The sequence below is a fragment of the Coregonus lavaretus genome (assembly GCF_964263955.1).
Source record: "Coregonus lavaretus genome assembly, contig: HAP1_SCAFFOLD_693, whole genome shotgun sequence".
NCBI lineage: Eukaryota > Metazoa > Chordata > Actinopteri > Salmoniformes > Salmonidae > Coregonus > Coregonus lavaretus.
Window position 1 is genome coordinate 128,986 of NW_028166532.1, and position 20,383 is coordinate 149,368.

At 45.6% G+C, this 20,383-nt stretch overlaps 1 protein-coding gene across 1 annotated transcript in view; it reads right to left on the bottom strand.

Annotated features, from left to right (window-relative positions):
* LOC311114592 (selenide, water dikinase 3-like) overlaps positions 1-20,383 on the bottom strand; it is a 30,488-nt gene that overhangs the window by 831 nt on the left and 9,274 nt on the right. Inside the window, exons 2-7 of the mRNA XM_084189832.1 lie at positions 17,280-17,383; positions 16,920-17,027; positions 9,858-10,012; positions 5,803-5,893; positions 4,964-5,063; positions 4,333-4,545 (exon numbers count right to left, since the gene is read on the bottom strand). Of these exons, the coding sequence (XP_084045958.1) occupies positions 4,333-4,545; positions 4,964-5,063; positions 5,803-5,893; positions 9,858-10,012; positions 16,920-17,027; positions 17,280-17,383 (771 nt within the window). The remainder of the gene's footprint in view (positions 1-4,332; positions 4,546-4,963; positions 5,064-5,802; positions 5,894-9,857; positions 10,013-16,919; positions 17,028-17,279; positions 17,384-20,383) is intronic.

Sequence of the window (20,383 nt, forward strand, 5' to 3'; positions counted from 1 at the left end):
GGATGAACGGTAAATAGTGTCATTTGGGAGTAATTTATTGTAAATAGCAATAGAATATGTTTCTAAACGCTTCTACATGAATGTGGATGCTACCATGACTACGGATAATCCTGAATGAATCGTGAATAATGGTGAATGAGAAAGCTACAGAGCACATATCATACTCCCAAGACATGCTGACCTCTCACCATTACAATAACAGGGGAGGTTAGCATTTTTGGGGGGGTATGATATTTGTGCGTTTATTTAACTTTCTCACACAATTTTTCACGATTCATTCAGGATTATCCGTAACCATGGTAGCGTCCACATTCATGTAGAAGTGTTTAGAAACATTCTATTCTTATTCACAATAAAAGTGACTCCAAAATGACACAATATATTATTTACCATTCATTTCTATTGGGCACAAGATCATCTGAAACACAACCAAAACAAACAGCAAATGCATCCAACAAATTTGTAGAGTCACAATCTTGATGTAGTCATTGTGTGCTGTGAATATGGGACCAAATACTACACTTCTTAATACTTTTATACACATGTAAGTGAATTTGTCCCAATACTTTTGGTCCCCTAAAATGGGGGGACTATGTACAAACAATGCTGTCATTTCATAAACGGTTCACCAGATATGGATGAAAATACCCTCAAATTAAAGTTGACAGTCTGTACTTTAACCTCATAGTCATTGTATAATTTCAAATCCAAAGTGCTGGAGTACAGAGCCAAACGTGTCCCTGTTCCAATACTTTTGGAGCTCGCTGTAAATGTAATCCGAGTCAGAGCAAACTTACCTACAGTGAGGGAAAAAAGTATTTGATCCCCTGCTGATTTTCTACGTTTGCCCACTGACAAAGACATGATCAGTCTATAATTTTAACAGCAGGGGATGAAATACTTTTTTCCCCTCGCTGTATCTAATACAGCCTGATTCCAGTGATGGTGTAGGACCAGATCAGCATGTTGCTGGTGCAACGGTATCTTCTAAATCAGAGGAAGAGAGAGCAATAGTAGGGATGTGCATCCTTCCCTTTCAAGACGACTCGATGCATGGGCTCAGATACAATACGTTTTAGTTTTTAAACGATTCGATGCGATTCAGTTTGATTAGAGGAACGAATCGATGCGATTCAGTTTGATTAGAGGGGCGATTCGCTGCGATTCAGTTTGATTAGAGGGGCGATTCGCTGCGATTCAGTTTGATGCGATACGAAGCACTAACATTTCTTTCATAAACACATTTCATTTTCCATTTCTAAATTATAATCTGCTGCTTATGGAGCTCATGACCTGGATCTGTCTGAGCTGGGCCTGTCTGACATGGATCTGTCTGAGCTGGGCCTGTCTGAGCCGGGCCTGTCTGAGCCGGGCCTGTCTGAGCCGGGCCTGTCTGAGCCGGGCCTGTCTGACATGGATCTGTCTGACATGGATCTGTCTGACATGGATCTGTCTGACATGGATCTGTCTTAGCTGGGCCTGTCTGACATGGATCTGTCTGAGCTGGGCCTGTCTGACATGGATCTGTCTGAGCTGGGCCTGTCTGACATGGATCTGTCTGAGCTGGGCCTGTCTGAGCCGGGCCTGTCTGAGCTGGGCCTGTCTGACATGGATCTGTCTGACATGGATCTGTCTGAGCTGGGCCTGTCTGAGCTGGGCCTGTCTGACATGGATCTGTCTGAGCTGGGCCTGTCTGACCTGGGCCTGTCTGACCTGGGCCTGTCTGACATGGATCTGTCTGAGCTGGGCCTGTCTGACATGGATCTGTCTGAGCTGGGCCTGTCTGACATGGATCTGTCTGAGCTGACTCCTGTGTGTAAATGATCTATATACACCAAGTGTACAAAATATTAGGAACACCTGCTCTTTCCATGACAGACTGACCAGGTGAATCCAGGTGAAAGCTATGATCCCTTATTGATGTCACTTGTTAAATCCACTTCAAAATCAGGGGAGGAGACGGGTTAAAGAAGGATTTTTAAGCCTTGACACAATTGAGACATGGATTGTGTATATGTGCCATTCAGAGGGTGAATAGGCAAGATAACATATTTAAGTGCCTTTGGTATGGTAGTATTTGCCAGGCGCACCGGATTGAGAACTGCAACGCTGCTGAGTTTTTCACACTCAACATCAGGCTGAGCGATATGGCCTAAAGATGTTCTCTCTAAATATGGGTTGTTGTACAATTAAAGGTCAAATACACTGCACTTTAACCTCTTAAGGATCGGACCCTTTTTCAATTTTCGCCTAAAATGACATACGCAAATCTAACTGCCTGTAGCTCAGGACATGCATATTCTTGATACTATTTGAGAAAGGAAACACTTTGAAGTTTGTGGAAATGTGAAATTAATGTAGGAGAATATAACACATTAGATCTGGTAAAAGATAACACTATTTTTAAAAAAATCATCTTTGAAATGCAAGAGAAAGGCCACAATATAATAGAGCAGTTTAGGCGCAATTTAGACTTTGGCCACTAGATGGCCGCAGTGTGCGTAAAACGTTTCAGATTGATCCAGTGAAGCATTGCAATACTGGACTATTTTGTATGAAGTCTGCCCAAATGTGCCGAATTGGTCAATTGATACATTTTCAAGTACATAACTACAAAAATGATATGGTAATACAAAATGTAAGTTTACACACTCCCAGGAATGTCATACATGATGGATCATTAGCTTATACACTAACTTTCACACATCTAGATGGCCGGGCGGGGTGGGTGTGGAGCCAGAGACAGCAAGGGTTCAAACTGTAGAACCCAGTTCCTACATTTGAATATAAAAATGGATTTTATTAAACAAACTATGCTACATTTTATCTCTGGGACCCTTAGGATGACAAATCAGAGCAAGATTACTGAATGTGAGTACATTATTTACCTTCAGAGGTGAATGTATCAAACCAGTTGCCATGATATGTTTTTTGTTGTTGTGCACTCTCCTCAAACAATAGCATGGTATTTCTTCACTGTAATAGCTGCTGTAAATTGGACAGTGTGGTTAGATTAACAATAATTTAAGCTTTCTGCCCATATAAGACATGTCTATGTCCTGGAAAGCTGCCTGTTACGTACAACAGTCATGCTAATCACATTAGCGCACGTTAGCTCAACCGTCCCGTATACGGGACACCGATCCCGTAGAGGCTAAACAGTCAGCACACACAAGGCAGTAGGCTACGCGCGAATGTTCGTTCCATAAAGCAGTGGACGGGAAACCGCCATTGCCAAAAGGGCACCGCACATGCAAGCGGTTCCATGTGACAGATGAAAACATCCATTAGAAATGTAGAGATCTAAAGATGCAACAGCTAGCATGGGGTTGCTATTATGTCTAGGCTTGAAGTTTGGCTACTGGACAATGAAAGAAAGTTGATTTGAAAACCAACAGAACATGGGAGAAATAGGCTACTGGTTTCAATGGCATATGGAAGTCTATATAAAATAATTTTGGCTATAGGCTACTTTGAAGCAAGGTAAGACATGCCTCATAATATGAAATAAAACTTTCAAGTTTCAAACAATGAAGTTTATGTTTTCAAAATGCGTCGTGACGTGCTCACACCTTCCTACCATTGTCGATGCACTTCAAAGGCCAATGGGAAGCGCGTTTCAATTACTAGTTGAGAAATAAAAATAGCTATTTTTAAAATCGTTCGCCATCAAAACACGTGATTATATAACAAATAATAAGATTTCCTAAACCTGTGTTAAGATCTAAGGTCCAAGGTTATTTTTGGCATTTATCCCAAAACCCCATTCTTTCCCCCATAGGGAAGTCTGAGCCAATCAGAGGTCAGTCTTTTCCGTTTAATAACATGCGTTTTTCTGGATTTTTGTTGTTATTATTCTGTCTCTCACTGTTCAAATAAACCTACCATTAAAATTATAGACTGATCATGTCTTTGTCAGTGGGCAAACATACAAAATCAGCAGGGGATCAAATACTTTTTCATTGGTTGTCAAACTGTCTTCGAACTGCCCAGTATTACGTTTTAACTATGGAATTAGAACTATTCAAGTGTTTTGATCTAATTGCAATATTTGGTTAAAAATAAGGCCTAGATACGTTTGGCCACGTTGTGCAGCCCTTACGTGGCAGTGTGGACATTTTAAATGAGAAATGTTTTGTTGAAGTTTGATTGAACAGTATAAAACAATCCGAATGGAGAAAGCCCCATTTGAAATCACTTAGAATGTATGTGTTGCCACCTAGGGCACAAATAAATAATTTTAATTATTGAAAAACATAAAATACTGTCAAATATGTGAAACGTATTGTGATTGGATATTTTTGGCCCAATCGCCCGGCCCCAGTCTCCTACCAGATGTCTCCGAGGACGTCCCCCCCAGCAGGTTGAAGAGGTTTCCACAGGCCTTGCTGATGGCGGCCATCTTGGTAATGATGGGGAGGTTATGGATGACGAAGGCTACCTCAGCACGCTGCGTCGTCGCTAGGTTACGGGCGTGCCCTAGCAACCCGAACCCAGTCACGTCTGTTGCCGCGTGGGCCTGGAACCTGTGCATGAGGCCTGCCGCTGTGAGCACACAAACACACAGAGCGGTTTACAGACCGGGTTGTTGTGTGTGTGTGTGTGTGTGTGTGTGTGTGTGTGTGTGTGTGTGTGTGTGTGTGTGTGGGGGGGGGGGGGGGGGTGGGTGGGGGGGGGTACCTAGTCAGATGCACAACTGAATGCATTCAACCTAAAATGTGTCTTCCACATTTAACCCAAGCCCTCTGAAATCAGACAGGTGTAGGGGGCTGCCTTAATCCATGTCCACTTTTCGGCGCCCAGGGAGCAGTTGTTCTTGGGGGTTAACTGCATTGCTCAAGGGCAGAATGGCAGACGCTTCCCACCTTGCCGGCTCGGGGATTCGAACCAGCGACCTTTCGGTTACTGGCCCAATGCGCTTAATCCCTAGGCTACCTGTTATATTAGTGTGTGTGTGTGTTACCTGTGCGGTTGAGCGTTGCCATGGAGAACATGGCTTCCTGGTAGGCCTGCTCCACTTCCTCCTTAGAGACCACCAGCTTGATCTTATTCCACCTCTCTGGCTGTGCACGCGCACACACGAGAGAGGGGGAGAGATCGAGGAGAGAGAGGGAAAGAGGGAAAGAGGGAGAGAGAGGGAAAGAGGGAGAGAGAGGGAAAGAGGGAGAGAGAGGGAAAGAGGGAAAGAGGGAGAGAGAGGAGACAGATTGATTATTTATCTTTTTCAATGAGATCCACATTTTTGGACACCAGAGAAACACCCAAAGAAGCCTCTGATAGACTAAGAAGACAGACCAGTCTGCTAGAATATGACCTACCTGGTCCAGCCACCAGACAGACAGACAGACAGACAGACAGACAGACAGACAGACAGACAGACAGACAGCAGTATGGTACCCTACCTGGTCCAGCCACCAGACAGACAGACAGACAGCAGTATGGTACCCTACCTGGTCCAGCCACCAGACAGACAGACAGACAGCAGTATGGTACCCTACCTGGTCCAGCCACCAGACAGACAGACAGACAGACAGACAGCAGTATGGTACCCTACCTGGTCCAGCCACCAGACAGACAGACAGACAGCAGTATGGTACCCTACCTGGTCCAGCCACCAGACAGACAGACAGACAGACAGCAGTATGGTACCCTACCTGGTCCAGCCACCAGACAGACAGACAGACAGACAGCAGTATGGTACCCTACCTGGTCCAGCTACCAGACAGACAGACAGACAGCAGTATGGTACCCTACCTGGTCCAGCCACCAGACAGACAGACAGACAGCAGTATGGTACCCTACCTGGTCCAGCCACTGGTGAGCGTTGACAGCTACCTGGGTTCCTAGAGGCTTGGTCAGGACCAACACGTCCCCCGGTACTGCACTGTCTGGCCTACACACACACACACACACACACACAGACACGGTCAGGACCAACACATCCAGTACAGATACAGTAAGATACAGTATTGATCCTGTCTGGCCTACACACAGTAAGATACAGTATTGATCCTGTCTGGACTACACACACACACACACACAGTAAGATACAGTATTGATCCTGTCTGGCCTACACACACAGTAAGATACAGTATTGATCCTGTCTGGCCTACACACACACACACAGTAAGAGACAGTATTGATCCTGTCTGGCCTACACACACACACACAGTAAGAGACAGTATTGATCCTGTCTGGCCTACACACACACAGTAAGATACAGTATTGATCCTGTCTGGCCTACACACACACACAGTAAGAGACAGTATTGATCCTGTCTGGCCTACACACACACACACAGTAAGATACAGTATTGATCCTGTCTGGACTACACACACACACACACAGTAAGATACAGTATTGATCCTGTCTGGCCTACACACACACACACAGTAAGATACAGTATTGATCCTGTCCGGCCTACACACACACACACAGTAAGATACAGTATTGATCCTGTCCGGCCTACACACCCACAGTAAGATACAGTATTGATCCTGTCTGGCCTACACACACACAGACACGGTCAGGACCAACACATCCAGTACAGATACAGTAAGATACAGTATTGATCCTGTCTGGCCTACACACAGTAAGATACAGTATTGATCCTGTCTGGCCTACACACAGTAAGATACAGTATTGATCCTGTCTGGCCTACACACAGTAAGATACAGTATTGATCCTGTCTGGCCTACACACAGTAAGATACAGTATTGATCCTGTCTGGCCTACACACAGTAAGATACAGTATTGATCCTGTCTGGCCTACACACAGTAAGATACAGTATTGATCCTGTCTGGCCTACACACACACACACAGTAAGATACAGTATTGATCCTGTCTGGCCTACACACCCACACACAGTAAGATACAGTATTGATCCTGTCCGGCCTACACACCCACAGTAAGATACAGTATTGATCCTGTCTGGACTACACACCCACACACAGTAAGATACAGTATTGATCCTGTCTGGCCTACACACACAAACAGTAAGTAAGATACAGTATTGATCCTGTCTGGCCTACACACACACACACAGTAAGATACAGTATTGATCCTGTCTGGCCTACACACACAAACACAGTAAGATACAGTATTGATCCTGTCTGGCCTACACACAGTAAGATACAGTATTGATCCTGTCTGGACTACACACACACACACAGTAAGATACAGTATTGATCCTGTCTGGCCTACACACACACAGTAAGATACAGTATTGATCCTGTCTGGCCTACACACACACACACACACACACACACAGTAAGAGACAGTATTGATCCTGTCTGGCCTACACACACACACACACAGTAAGATACAGTATTGATCCTGTCTGGCCTACACACACACACACAGTAAGATACAGTATTGATCTTGTCTGGCCTACACACACACACAGTAAGATACAGTATTGATCCTGTCTGGCCTACACACACACACACAGTAAGATACAGTATTGATCCTGTCTGGACTACACACACACACACACACAGTAAGATACAGTATTGATCCTGTCTGGCCTACACACACACACACACAGACACGGTCAGGACCAACACATCCAGTACAGATACAGTAAGATACAGTATTGATCCTGTCTGGCCTACACACAGTAAGATACAGTATTGATCCTGTCTGGCCTACACACAGTAAGATACAGTATTGATCCTGTCTGGCCTACACACAGTAAGATACAGTATTGATCCTGTCTGGCCTACACACAGTAAGATACAGTATTGATCCTGTCTGGCCTACACACAGTAAGATACAGTATTGATCCTGTCTGGCCTACACACAGTAAGATACAGTATTGATCCTGTCTGGCCTACACACACACACACACAGTAAGATACAGTATTGATCCTGTCTGGCCTACACACCCACACACAGTAAGATACAGTATTGATCCTGTCCGGCCTACACACCCACAGTAAGATACAGTATTGATCCTGTCTGGACTACACACCCACACACAGTAAGATACAGTATTGATCCTGTCTGGCCTACACACACAAACAGTAAGTAAGATACAGTATTGATCCTGTCTGGCCTACACACACACACACAGTAAGATACAGTATTGATCCTGTCTGGCCTACACACACACACAGTAAGATACAGTATTGATCCTGTCTGGCCTACACACACAAACACAGTAAGATACAGTATTGATCCTGTCTGGCCTACACACACAAACACAGTAAGATACAGTATTGATCCTGTCTGGCCTACACACACACACAGTAAGATACAGTATTGATCCTGTCTGGCCTACACACACACACAGTAAGATACAGTATTGATCCTGTCTGGCCTACACACACACAGTAAGATACAGTATTGATCCTGTCTGGCCTACACACACACACACACACAGTAAGATACAGTATTGATCCTGTCTGGCCTACACACACAAACAGTAAGATACAGTATTGATCCTGTCTGGCCTACACACACAAACAGTAAGATACAGTATTGATCCTGTCTGGCCTACACACACACACAGTAAGATACAGTATTGATCCTGTCTGGCCTACACACACAAACAGTAAGATACAGTATTGATCCTGTCTGGCCTACACACACACACAGTAAGATACAGTATTGATCCTGTCTGGCCTACACACACACACACACAGTAAGAGACAGTATTGATCCTGTCTGGCCTACACACACACACACACAGTAAGAGACAGTATTGATCCTGTCTGGCCTACACAGTAAGATACAGTATTGATCCTGTCTGGCCTACACACACACACACAGTAAGATACAGTATTGATCCTGTCTGGCCTACACACCCACAGTAAGATACAGTATTGATCCTGTCTGGCCTACACACACACACAGTAAGATACAGTATTGATCCTGTCTGGCCTACACACACACACAGTAAGATACAGTATTGATCCTGTCTGGCCTACACACACAGTAAGATACAGTATTGATCCTGTCTGGCCTACACACACACCCACAGTAAGATACAGTATTGATCCTGTCTGGACTACACACCCACACACAGTAAGATACAGTATTGATCCTGTCTGGCCTACACAGTAAGATACAGTATTGATCCTGTCTGGCCTACACACACACACAGTAAGATACAGTATTGATCCTGTCTGGCCTACACACACACACAGTAAGATACAGTATTGATCCTGTCTGGCCTACACACACAGTAAGATACAGTATTGATCCTGTCTGGCCTACACACACACCCACAGTAAGATACAGTATTGATCCTGTCTGGACTACACACCCACACACAGTAAGATACAGTATTGATCCTGTCTGGCCTACACACCCACAGTAAGATACAGTATTGATCCTGTCTGGCCTACACACACACACAGTAAGATACAGTATTGATCCTGTCTGGCCTACACACACACACACAGTAAGAGACAGTATTGATCCTGTCTGGCCTACACACCCACAGTAAGAGACAGTATTGATCCTGTCTGGCCTACACACCCACAGTAAGATACAGTATTGATCCTGTCTGGCCTACACACCCACACAGTAAGATACAGTATTGATCCTGTCTGGCCTACACACACACACAGTAAGATACAGTATTGATCCTGTCTGGCCTACACACACACACACACAGTAAGATACAGTATTGATCCTGTCTGGCTGGACTCTAACCTCTAGGCTACCATACACAAAAATGTATGCACGCACGACTGTAAGTCGCTTTGGATAAAAGCGTCTGCTAAATGGCATATTATTATTATATTATTATTACCAACAAGAACTGATAACACCTTGATCACTCTCTGAACATAACCCACTGATAACACCATGACCACTCTCTGAACAGAACCCACACTCCCGCTCTTACATGATGAACTCGTTGGGTTGGCAGACGACCGAGGCCACGCCCCCTATGATGATCCAGGGGTTGACCACCGTCTGGCCGCCCGTCACAGAAGTCCCGCCCTCCTCCGCCGCATCTCGGAAACCACGGATCATCAGAGGCATCACAAGCTCGCGCTCCTGCACACAGACAAAACACACATCATTACGGCCAACTAGCTTCCAGTTCTGCAGGTTAGACGGACTGGGCATAACTCCAGGAACACATGCACGTCTGACGCACACACAAACACGCTACAGAGAGGTTGCTTCACATGTAACAGTCAGTCCAAAGTCTGACATTTGCAGATGAGTGGGTTTATGAATGAACAGCCAGTTAGTTGTTCCGAAGCCCCACCAGACACGCTGCTACATACACAGCATGATGTTCAAATCAAAACTCATTTTATTGGTCACATACACATTTTTTAGCAGATGTTATTGCGGGTGTAGCGAAATGCTTATGATCCTAGCTCCAACAGTGCAGTAGTATCTAACAATTCACACAAATCTAAAGTAAAATAATGGAATTAAGAAATATAATATTAGAACGATCAATGTCGGAGTCCGGAGTATCATATATTTTACATACACACTACCAGTCAAAGGTTTGGACACACCTACTCATTCAAGGGTTTTTCTTTATTTTTACTATTTTCTACATTGTAGAATAATAGTGAAGACATCAAAACTATGAAATAACACATATGGAATCATGAAGTAACCAAAAAATGGTTAAATCAAAATATATTTTATATATTTGAGATTCTTCAAAGTAGCCACCCTTTGCGTTGACAGCTTTACACACCCTTGGCATTCTCTCAACCAGCTTCATCTGGAATGCTTCTCCAACAGTCTTGAAGGAGTTCCCACATATGCTGAGCACTTGTTGGCTGCTTTTCCTTCAATCTGCCGTCCGACTCATCCCAAACCATCTCAATTGGGTTGAGGTCGGGGGATTGTGGAGGCCAGGTCATCTGATGCAGCACTCCATCACTCTCCTGCTTGGTAAAATAGCCCTTACACAGCCTGGAGGTGTGTTGGGTCATTGTCCTGTTGAAAAACAAATGATAGTCCCACTAAGCACAAACCAGATGAAATGGTGTATCGCTGCAGAATGCTGTGGTAGCCATGCTGATTATGTGTGCCTTGAATTCTAAATAAATCACAGACCAATCCCCCGACCTCAACCCAATTGAGATGGTTTGGGATGAGTCGGACGGCAGATTGAAGGAAAAGCAGCCAACAAGTGCTCAGCATATGTGGGAACTCCTTCAAGACTGTTGGAAAAGCATTCCAGGTGAAGCTGGTTGAGAGAATGCCAAGAGTGTGCAAAGCTGTCATCAAGGCAAAGGGTGGCTATTTGAAGAATCTCAAATATAAAATATATTTAGATGTTCTGCCTATAGGAAGGGAGGAGCAGAATGGAGTGGTGATCTGATTTGCCGAAGGGAGGGCGGGGGGGGGGGCCTTGTAGCCATTCAGGAAGAAAGAGTAACAATGGTCGAGAGTTTTTGAAGACTGAGTACTACAGGCAATGTGTTGATGAAACTTCTTAGTGTTTTCCTCAGATTTACTTTGTTAAAGTCCCCAGCTACAATAAATAGGATATGCGGTTTCCAGTTTGCACAAAGTCCAGTGTAGTTCCTTGAGGGTCGTCGTGGTGTCGGGGGCCGTCGTGGTGTCGGGGGCCGTCGTGGTGTCTGCTTGAGGGGGAATATACACGGCTGGGACGAAAACCGAAGATCTCTTGGGAGGTAATGCGGTCGGGGGAACAAAAGGACTTGAGTTATTGTACGTTAACACAATCACACCATGACTAGTTAAATCATGAAACATACACCTACGCCAGCCAAACTCAACTGGCAGACCGCGGTCCGGACCCAGAGAAGGGTCAATCCGGACATCATCGCATTTTGTTATATAAAATTCAATACATTATTTTTAGACAGCTTTTTAACTCAGCAACCTCTCTTTCTCACTCTCTCGAAGCCACGCCCACATCTACTAGTGCCCCGTCTTATCCAATCGCGTGGTTATATGCAAATACAAGAGGCCGCGTCTTACCCAATCACATTAATCCAAATATCCTCAGCGGAACCTTGGGACAAGCAGGCAGAAAGAAACATAAAAATTTGGCCGCGGTTCAACTGTAAATATCACAGATAGAAGGAGCTTAGTTACCAGTATCTTGTTAAAACAAACACAAAAGTTGACTCTGAAAGCCGTATATTCAAAGACGAGTGGACGGAACAGTATTTATTCATTCTCCCCTCAACTAGCACCAAACCAATGATGCCTGATATGCAGTGAGTCGTAGCTCTCCTGAAAGGTGCCCATGTTAAACACCATTATGACACCAGGCATAGTAAACTGGATCAGACGTATCCCCTGAACACAGAGGTGAGAACAAACTGGATTAACCAACTCAAATCCCAATATGAGAGGTCCACCCAAGTCCTTGTCAATTCCCTGACAGCCCAACAACGTGCAATGGAGTGTTCACTGAGGATAGCTTGGGTTTTGGGAAAACACCAAAAAAACATTTTCAGACGCTGAGATGGTAAAACAATGCATGTGTGAAGTTGCTAACACCTTGCTTGAAGGTAAACAAAAAGATGAGCTCAGGGAAAAGATCAAACAGATCCCACTGTCAGATTCCACAGCCATGAGGAGAACTGAAATATTAGCCAAAGATTTAAATTCCCAACTTGATGAGGCCATTCAGAATGCACCATGCATTTCATTAGCTGTAGATGAATCAACAGATACCACTGATAATGGCCAGCTTCTGGTGTTTGTTTTATAACGAAACAAAGAAGGAATTCTGTGAGGAGCTGTTGAGCTTAACACATCTAGAAGCGGGGAGAGGATATCCATGATGCCATCAAAGGGATGCTGACAGAAAGGGGGATAGATCTGAAGTCAGTGGTCTCCATCACCACAGATGGAGCTCCAGCCATGACAGGAAGAGGGAGGGGACTGGTTGCACATCCTGACCTGACATCATATCACTGCATCATACATCAATCTGTCCTGTGTGCCAGTCTGCAAAAATAGTATTCCGAGGTCATGACAACGAAAGCAACATCATCCCTGCAACACCGCCTGCTACGAGGCATTCTGACTGAGGCCAATGCCAGCTATGATGACTTACTACAACAATGTCAGATGGCTCAGCAAAGGCAGGGTTTTGGAACGCTTTTGGGCCATTCAGGAGGAAATCAAAGCTTTGTTATCAGAGCAAAAGAGTGACAAGGCAACTCAGTTTGAGTTTTTGGAAGATGAGGAGAAGATGGAAACTGTTGCATTTTTGACAGACATTCCATCACACCTTAATCAACTGAATGTTAAGCTGCAGGGACGGGACAACACAGTGTGAGATATGATAACGGCAGTCCGGGCTTTCCAGAAGACATTGGAGCTTTTCAAGAATGATCTCCAGGGAGAACTTGTCCCCAATCTTCTGGCCCAAACGCAGGGAGACAAAGATGTTCCCAACCAGGTTGGTTTCATCCAGGAGCTGCTGGAGAACTTCAAGGCTCGCTTTGATGACTTCACTGTTGGAAGAGAACTGCTGCTGCTCATCCAGAACCCCGTCTTGGTCACAAATGTGACAAAGTTTTCAGAAGAAGCAAAACGGATCTTCAGATGGGTAGATGTTGCATCACTGCAAATGGAGTTGATTGAGCTGCAAGAAAATGTGTCTTTGAAGGAGCAGGCTGGTGATTGGCTCTGAAGGAGCCGGCTGGTGATCGTGACCCCGTCCCTTTCTGGGGAAAGATGGCGTCTGCAGCTGATGTCCCTGTTCAGGAAACTGGCGCTACACATCCTGACCATGTTTGGCTCCACAGACAGCTGGCGCTACACATCCTGACCATGTTTGGCTCCACAGACAGCTGGCGCTACACATCCAGACCATGTTTGGATCCACAGACAGCTGGCGCTACACATCCAGACCATGTTTGGATCCACAGACAGCTGGCGCTACACATCCAGACCATGTTTGGATCCACAGACAGCTGGCGCTACACATCCAGACCATGTTTGGCTCCACAGACAGCTGGCGCTACACATCCGGACCATGTTTGGATCCACAGACAGCTGGCGCTACACATCCAGACCATGTTTGGATCCACAGACAGCTGGCGCTACACATCCAGACCATGTTTGGCTCCACAGACAGCTGGCGCTACACATCCGGACCATGTTTGGATCCACAGACAGCTGGCGCTACACATCCAGACCATGTTTGGATCCACAGACAGCTGGCGCTACACATCCGGACCATGTTTGGCTCCACAGACAGCTGGCGCTACACATCCTGACCATGTTTGGCTCCACAGACAGCTGGCGCTACACATCCAGACCATGTTTGGCTCCACAGACAGCTGGCGCTACACATCCAGACCACGTTTGGCTCCACAGACAGCTGGCGCTACACATCCGGACCATGTTTGGCTCCACAGACAGCTGGCGCTACACATCCAGACCACGTTTGGCTCCACAGACAGCTGGCGCTACACATCCGGACCATGTTTGGATCCACAGACAGCTGTGAATCAGCCTTCTCCACAATGAACTTTATTAAAAACAAATACCGCACCAGGCTCACCAATGAACACCTGCACCAGTGTCTCCGAGTTGCTCTCACACCATTTGTGGAAAGTTCAAAGCATTGGCAGGAGACAGAAAGTGTAATTTCTCTCATTAATGCAGGGAAAGGCCCAGAGGGACTTATACATGAATATTGCATGGCTCACAGTGACGTTCTGAGCATTCAGATTATTATTTTTGTTCAACTCTCCTTTGTTCTCCAGAAAACATGCACTTTATTTTATAATACATAAAAGTTAATTCAAGGCCCAAGTACAATGTTTCAGAGTGCACTTTCTGCATAAACAATTATGCAACCACTTTTGTTCTTCAGCAACGTTGATGCAATGTTGCACGTTTACATTCAAAAGAAGTTGTTATTATTTCAAGTTCTTAGTCTCATTTAATGTATTTAATGTACATTTTATATAACAACATGTTTCCTAAGTCGTAGACGACTATCTACGTTGTACCACAGCGCCGATAAAGGACGATATCCCTCCGGACCTTTGCCACCTAGGAAATTTGTGTCACTGGACCATCTCAAATAGTAGTTGAGTACCCCTGAGCTACACCTTTCTTCTTCCCGGAGAGTTCTTTATTCCTGTCTGCACGATGTACTGAGAACCCAGCTGGCTGTATGGACGGGGACAGTATATCCGGAGAGAGCCATGATTCCGTGAAACAGAGTATGTTACAATCCCTGATGTCTCTCTGGAAGGAGATCCTCGCCCTGAGCTCGTCTACTTTATTATCCAGAGACTGAACATTAGCGAGTAATATAGTCGGAAGCGGTGGATGATGTGCACGCCTCCCGAGTCGGACTAGAAGTCCACTCCGAATACCTTTTCTCCCCCGGCGGCGTCTTGGAGCAGCCTCTGGGATAAGTAGTGTCCAAAATGTCTTTCAAGCTGTCAGGCATTCCCTTGGCAGCACTGTGGCTTGAGGAAAGGCACTACTCCCAATATAAAGTCAACCCCAAATCAATGTAGTTCTCATCATATTTGCGCCTCTTCGATGGTCCAACGTCCCCGTCTGTTGTTCGGTGCTTTCCCGGGTAAGTGGGCAGTAGCTCTTTCGGCTGCGTCAGATTCACAACGGTCAGTGTCCGTGCTTGCTGGGCTAGCAACACATGTAGAATGACTGATGCTAGCATTGGATGTGCTGGTGGAAGCAGAACCACTTGTGTCATCGACAGGTGCAGGTGCAGTACCGCTGGGGGTAGCAGTACCGCTGGGGGTAGCAGTACCGCTGGGGGTAGCAGTACCGCTGGGGGTAGCAGTACCGCTGGGGGTAGCAGTACCGCTGGGAGTAGCAGTACCGCTGGGGGTAGCAGGACAGCTGGGGGTAGCAGGACCGCTGGGGGTAGCAGGACCGCTGGGGGTAGCAGGACCGCTGGGGGTAGCAGTACCGCTGGGGGTAGCAGGACCGCTGGGGGTAGCAGGACAGCTGGGGGTAGCAGTACCGCTGGTAGAGCTGGTATGTGTCTCTATGGACGAGGGCCGTACTTTATTTTTAAACATTTATCAATTTTCGAGCAAACGGAATGAGCAGCAGCTACAAATGGACCGTTGGTGGAATTCCCACGAGAGAGTGACGGTTAATGTGATTGGATGTTAATTATTTGACTAGGCTACCTGTATTTGACATTGTGTTTTTCATTTCGCTGAACACTAGATGGTTTAATTTGATTTTTTTGGCAGTGAAACGAGGCTACTCAGGCGAGGAAAAAAACATCACCCAAATGTATAGCCCCCTTGGAAAATCTAAATGGACTGTTTGAAAATGTGAATCACATTTTGTATTTGGCGTACCACCGACAGCATTGCGCGTACCCCTGGGGGTACGTATTCCCCAGTTTGGGCATAGCCGGTTTACCGTATCAAAAGCTTTGTCCAAGTCAATGGAAATAGCAGCACAACATTGCTTAGAATCAAGGGCAGTGGTGACATCATTTAAGACCTTTAAGGTTGCAGTGACACATCCATAACCTGAGCGGAAACCAGACTGCATACCAGAGAGAATACTGTAGACATTAAGAAAGCCAGTCAGTTGATTATTGACAGGTTTTTCCAACACCTTTTGATAAACAGGGCAAAATAGAAATTAGCCTATAACAGTTAGGATCAGCTTGTTCCCCTCCTTTAAATAAAGGACGCACCGTGGCTGCCTTCCAAGCACTGGGAACTTCCCCAGAGAGGAGAGACAGGTTAAAGGTCAGAGATAGGCTTGGCGATGATAGGGGCAGCAACCTTAAAGAAGAAAGGGTCTAAACCATCTGACCCAGATGTTTTTTTGGGGTCAAGTTTAAGGAGCACATTTCTAGATATCATCAGCAGTAATACAATCAGGGCCCGGCCGAGGACAGGGAGGAGCTCTGCAGTGTTGATTTATTATGACATTTGAATGTGCATCAGATGGCAACAAGATCATTTTGTACAGCAATACCTACCTTCTCAGACATCTTCTGGCTGACACTGAGTAACATCAGCATGTTGTCACACTCTGTGATGCCCATAGCATAGAGATCACTGAGGACATTGGCACACGCTATCCTTCCCTGGAGAGCGAGACGGGGAGAAAAGTGGGGAAGGAGAGAGAAGGGAGATGGAGAGAGAGACATATAATCTCGTAAGGGATGGGTCACCAACTGGCGATTTGACAAGAACATTTAATGTAATTCATTCATTGATAGAGATATAAAAATGTAATTCACTCATACAGATATAAGTTGGGGCATGCCCTAAGAAAGGTTAGGAGATCAGAGGTTACGGTGGAGGTCAGGGGTTAAAGGTCAGGTGTCAGAACTCACCATCATGTAGGGGTCATCCACCAGAGGGTAGAAGAAGTCTGTAGTTTGGACCAATGAGAGGCCTCCGTGTCTCAGAGGGACCACACAGGAGTCCATGCCTATACCTGCACACAGACAGAGACACACACACACACACACACACAGAGACACACACACACACACACACACACAGAGACACACACACACACACACACACAGAGACACACACACACACACACACACACACAGAGACACACACACACACAGAGACACACACACACACAGGAGACACACACACACACACAGAGACACACACAGAGGAGACACACACACACACACACACACAGGAGACACACACACACACACACACACACACACACACACACACAGGAGACACACACACACACACACACAGGAGACACACACACACACACACACACACACACACACAGGAGACACACACACACACACACACAGGAGACACACACACACACACAGGAGACACACACACACACACACACACACACACACACACACACACAGGAGACACACACACACACACACACACAAAAACACACACACAGAGACACACACACAGAGACAGTTTAACAATATTCATGCTACCCTGGCTGCATTCCTATCCAATCGATGATAGACTTTTCTATGGTGCTAAGGCATAGCTTTGCTTTAGCTAATGGATAAAGGTTTATTGCCTATTTGGTCTTCATTTTCTCATGTTAAGCCTAACATTTCACAAAGCTATACACGGTGTCGCAATGCTGCCATTTTTAGACTGCTGGCAATAATTGAATGACTTGTTCAGTAGTGGTGACCAGGTCAGCTGTTCGTTCACCCGCCTGCAGTTGCTACTAACCCATCCTCAACCACCCGACTATATGTGATAAAGTGAAAATCTAAGGCCCGCACCCAACCCTAACCCGCTAATATAGAACATCCGCTGTCAGAGACTGCAGAACTACTGTCTGACAGGGGTTGCAGGACTTCTTTTTGCCTGATTGAGACTGTTTCTGCTTATAATTTCCGACATGTTGGTCGGCTATTTGTTAGTCAACTTGTCCATAATTAGATACATGCAGCTTCTCTTCTGTCATTATGTTTCCCCAGAAGACTAAATGACCCCTTTCTCAACGGAATGATGTCATGGATCGATAGAATTAATGCTTCAATCTAGTTGACATCGGTAAAGCTCTCTGTCATCTTTCGCGGAGCAAAGAAGTTTAAGGACTGGGGAGAAAATACAATAACGAGAACTAGCTGGGGTGGTAGGTAGCCTGGTTAGAAAGGTCTAAGGCACTGCATCGCAGTGCTTGAGGCGTCACTACAGACCCGGGTTCAATCCCAGGCTGTGTCACAACCGGCCGTGACCGGGAGTCCCATAGGACAGCGCACAATTGGCCCAGCGTCGTCCGGATTAGGGGAGGGTTTGGCCAGGGGGGCTTTACTTGGCTCATCGCGCTCTAGCGACACCTTGTGGCGGGCCGGGCGCCTGCAGGCTGACTCTGGTTGTCAGTTGAACAGTGTTTCGTCCGACACATTGGTGCAGCCGGGTTAAGCGGGCAGGTGTTAAGAAGCTCAGTATGAAAAATGTATGCACTCACACAGAGCTAAACTGTAAATGCCCCCCAGCCTTCAGATGTGAGCTAAACAGCTAACTTGCACTTGATATAGTTTTTAGGCTATGGATGAGAAAGTTGACCAAATGTTTAGCTCTGTGTGCTGCTTTGCCATCTATTAACAGCAGGGTTGCATTATATACAAAACGTAGAAACAAAAGCCTTCACTGTGAAAGTTGATACATGTAGGCCCTTCATATAGGCCTATAGGCTATCCGTAGGCCTTCATATAGGCCTATAGGCTATCCGTAGGCCCTTCATATAGGCCTATAGGCTATCCGTAGGCCTTCATATAGGCCTATAGGCTATCCGTAGGCCCTTCATATAGGCCTATAGGCTATCCGTAGGCCCTTCATATAGGCCTATAGGCTATCCGTAGGCCCTTCATATAGGCCTATAGGCTATCCGTAGGCCCTTCATATAGGCCTATAGGCTATCCGTAGGCCCTTCATATAGGCCTATAGGCTATCCGTAGGCCTTCATATAGGCCTATAGGCTATCCGTAGCCCTTCATATAGGCCTATAGGCTATCCGTAGGCCCTTCATATAGGCCTATAGGCTATCCGTAGCCCTTCATATAGGCCTATAGGCTATCCGTAGGCCTTCATATAGGCCTATAGGCTATCCGTAGGCCCTTCATATAGGCCTATAGGCTATCCGTAGGCCCTTCATATAGGCCTATAGGCTATCCGTAGGCCTTCATATAGGCCTATAGGCTATCCGTAGGCCCTTCATATAGGCCTATAGGCTATCCGTAGGCCCTTCATATAGGCCTATAGGCTATCCGTAGGCCCTTCATATAGGCCTATAGGCTATCCGTAGGCCTTCATATAGGCCTATAGGCTATCCGTAGGCCTTCATATAGGCCTATAGGCTATCCGTAGGCCCTTCATATAGGCCTATAGGCTATCCGTAGCCCTTCATATAGGCCTATAGGCTATCGGTAGCACTTCCTTCAATTTATCTAATCAGTTAATAGTTCTTGCTCAAACCGCGAGCAACTCCTGTAAAACTCAGACGTTTCTCTCAAAACACAGGGATGTCGACTCGCATTATCAGAGGACTTTGGAGTTTGACCAACCAGAATAACTGTTTTTTGGCAATGTCCAGATTTCAGTTTCCATTTAACCCATCTGAACAGTAGGCTACAGTTTCCATAGGCCTATTTGAAGTCCCGTCTTGTGACTGTGGAATTTGAGCTTCACAATCATCATCATAACATTCACTCTGGATAAGAGCGTCTGCTAAATGGTATATTATATTATTATTACATTCACCCTGGATAAGAGCGTCTGCTAAATGGTATATTATATTATTATTACATTCACTCTGGATAAGAGCGTCTGCTAAATGGTATATTATATTATTATTACATTCACTCTGGATAAGAGCGTCTGCTAAATGGTATATTATATTATTATTACATTCACTCTGGATAAGAGCATCTGCTAAATGGTATATTATATTATTATAACATTCACTCTGGATAAG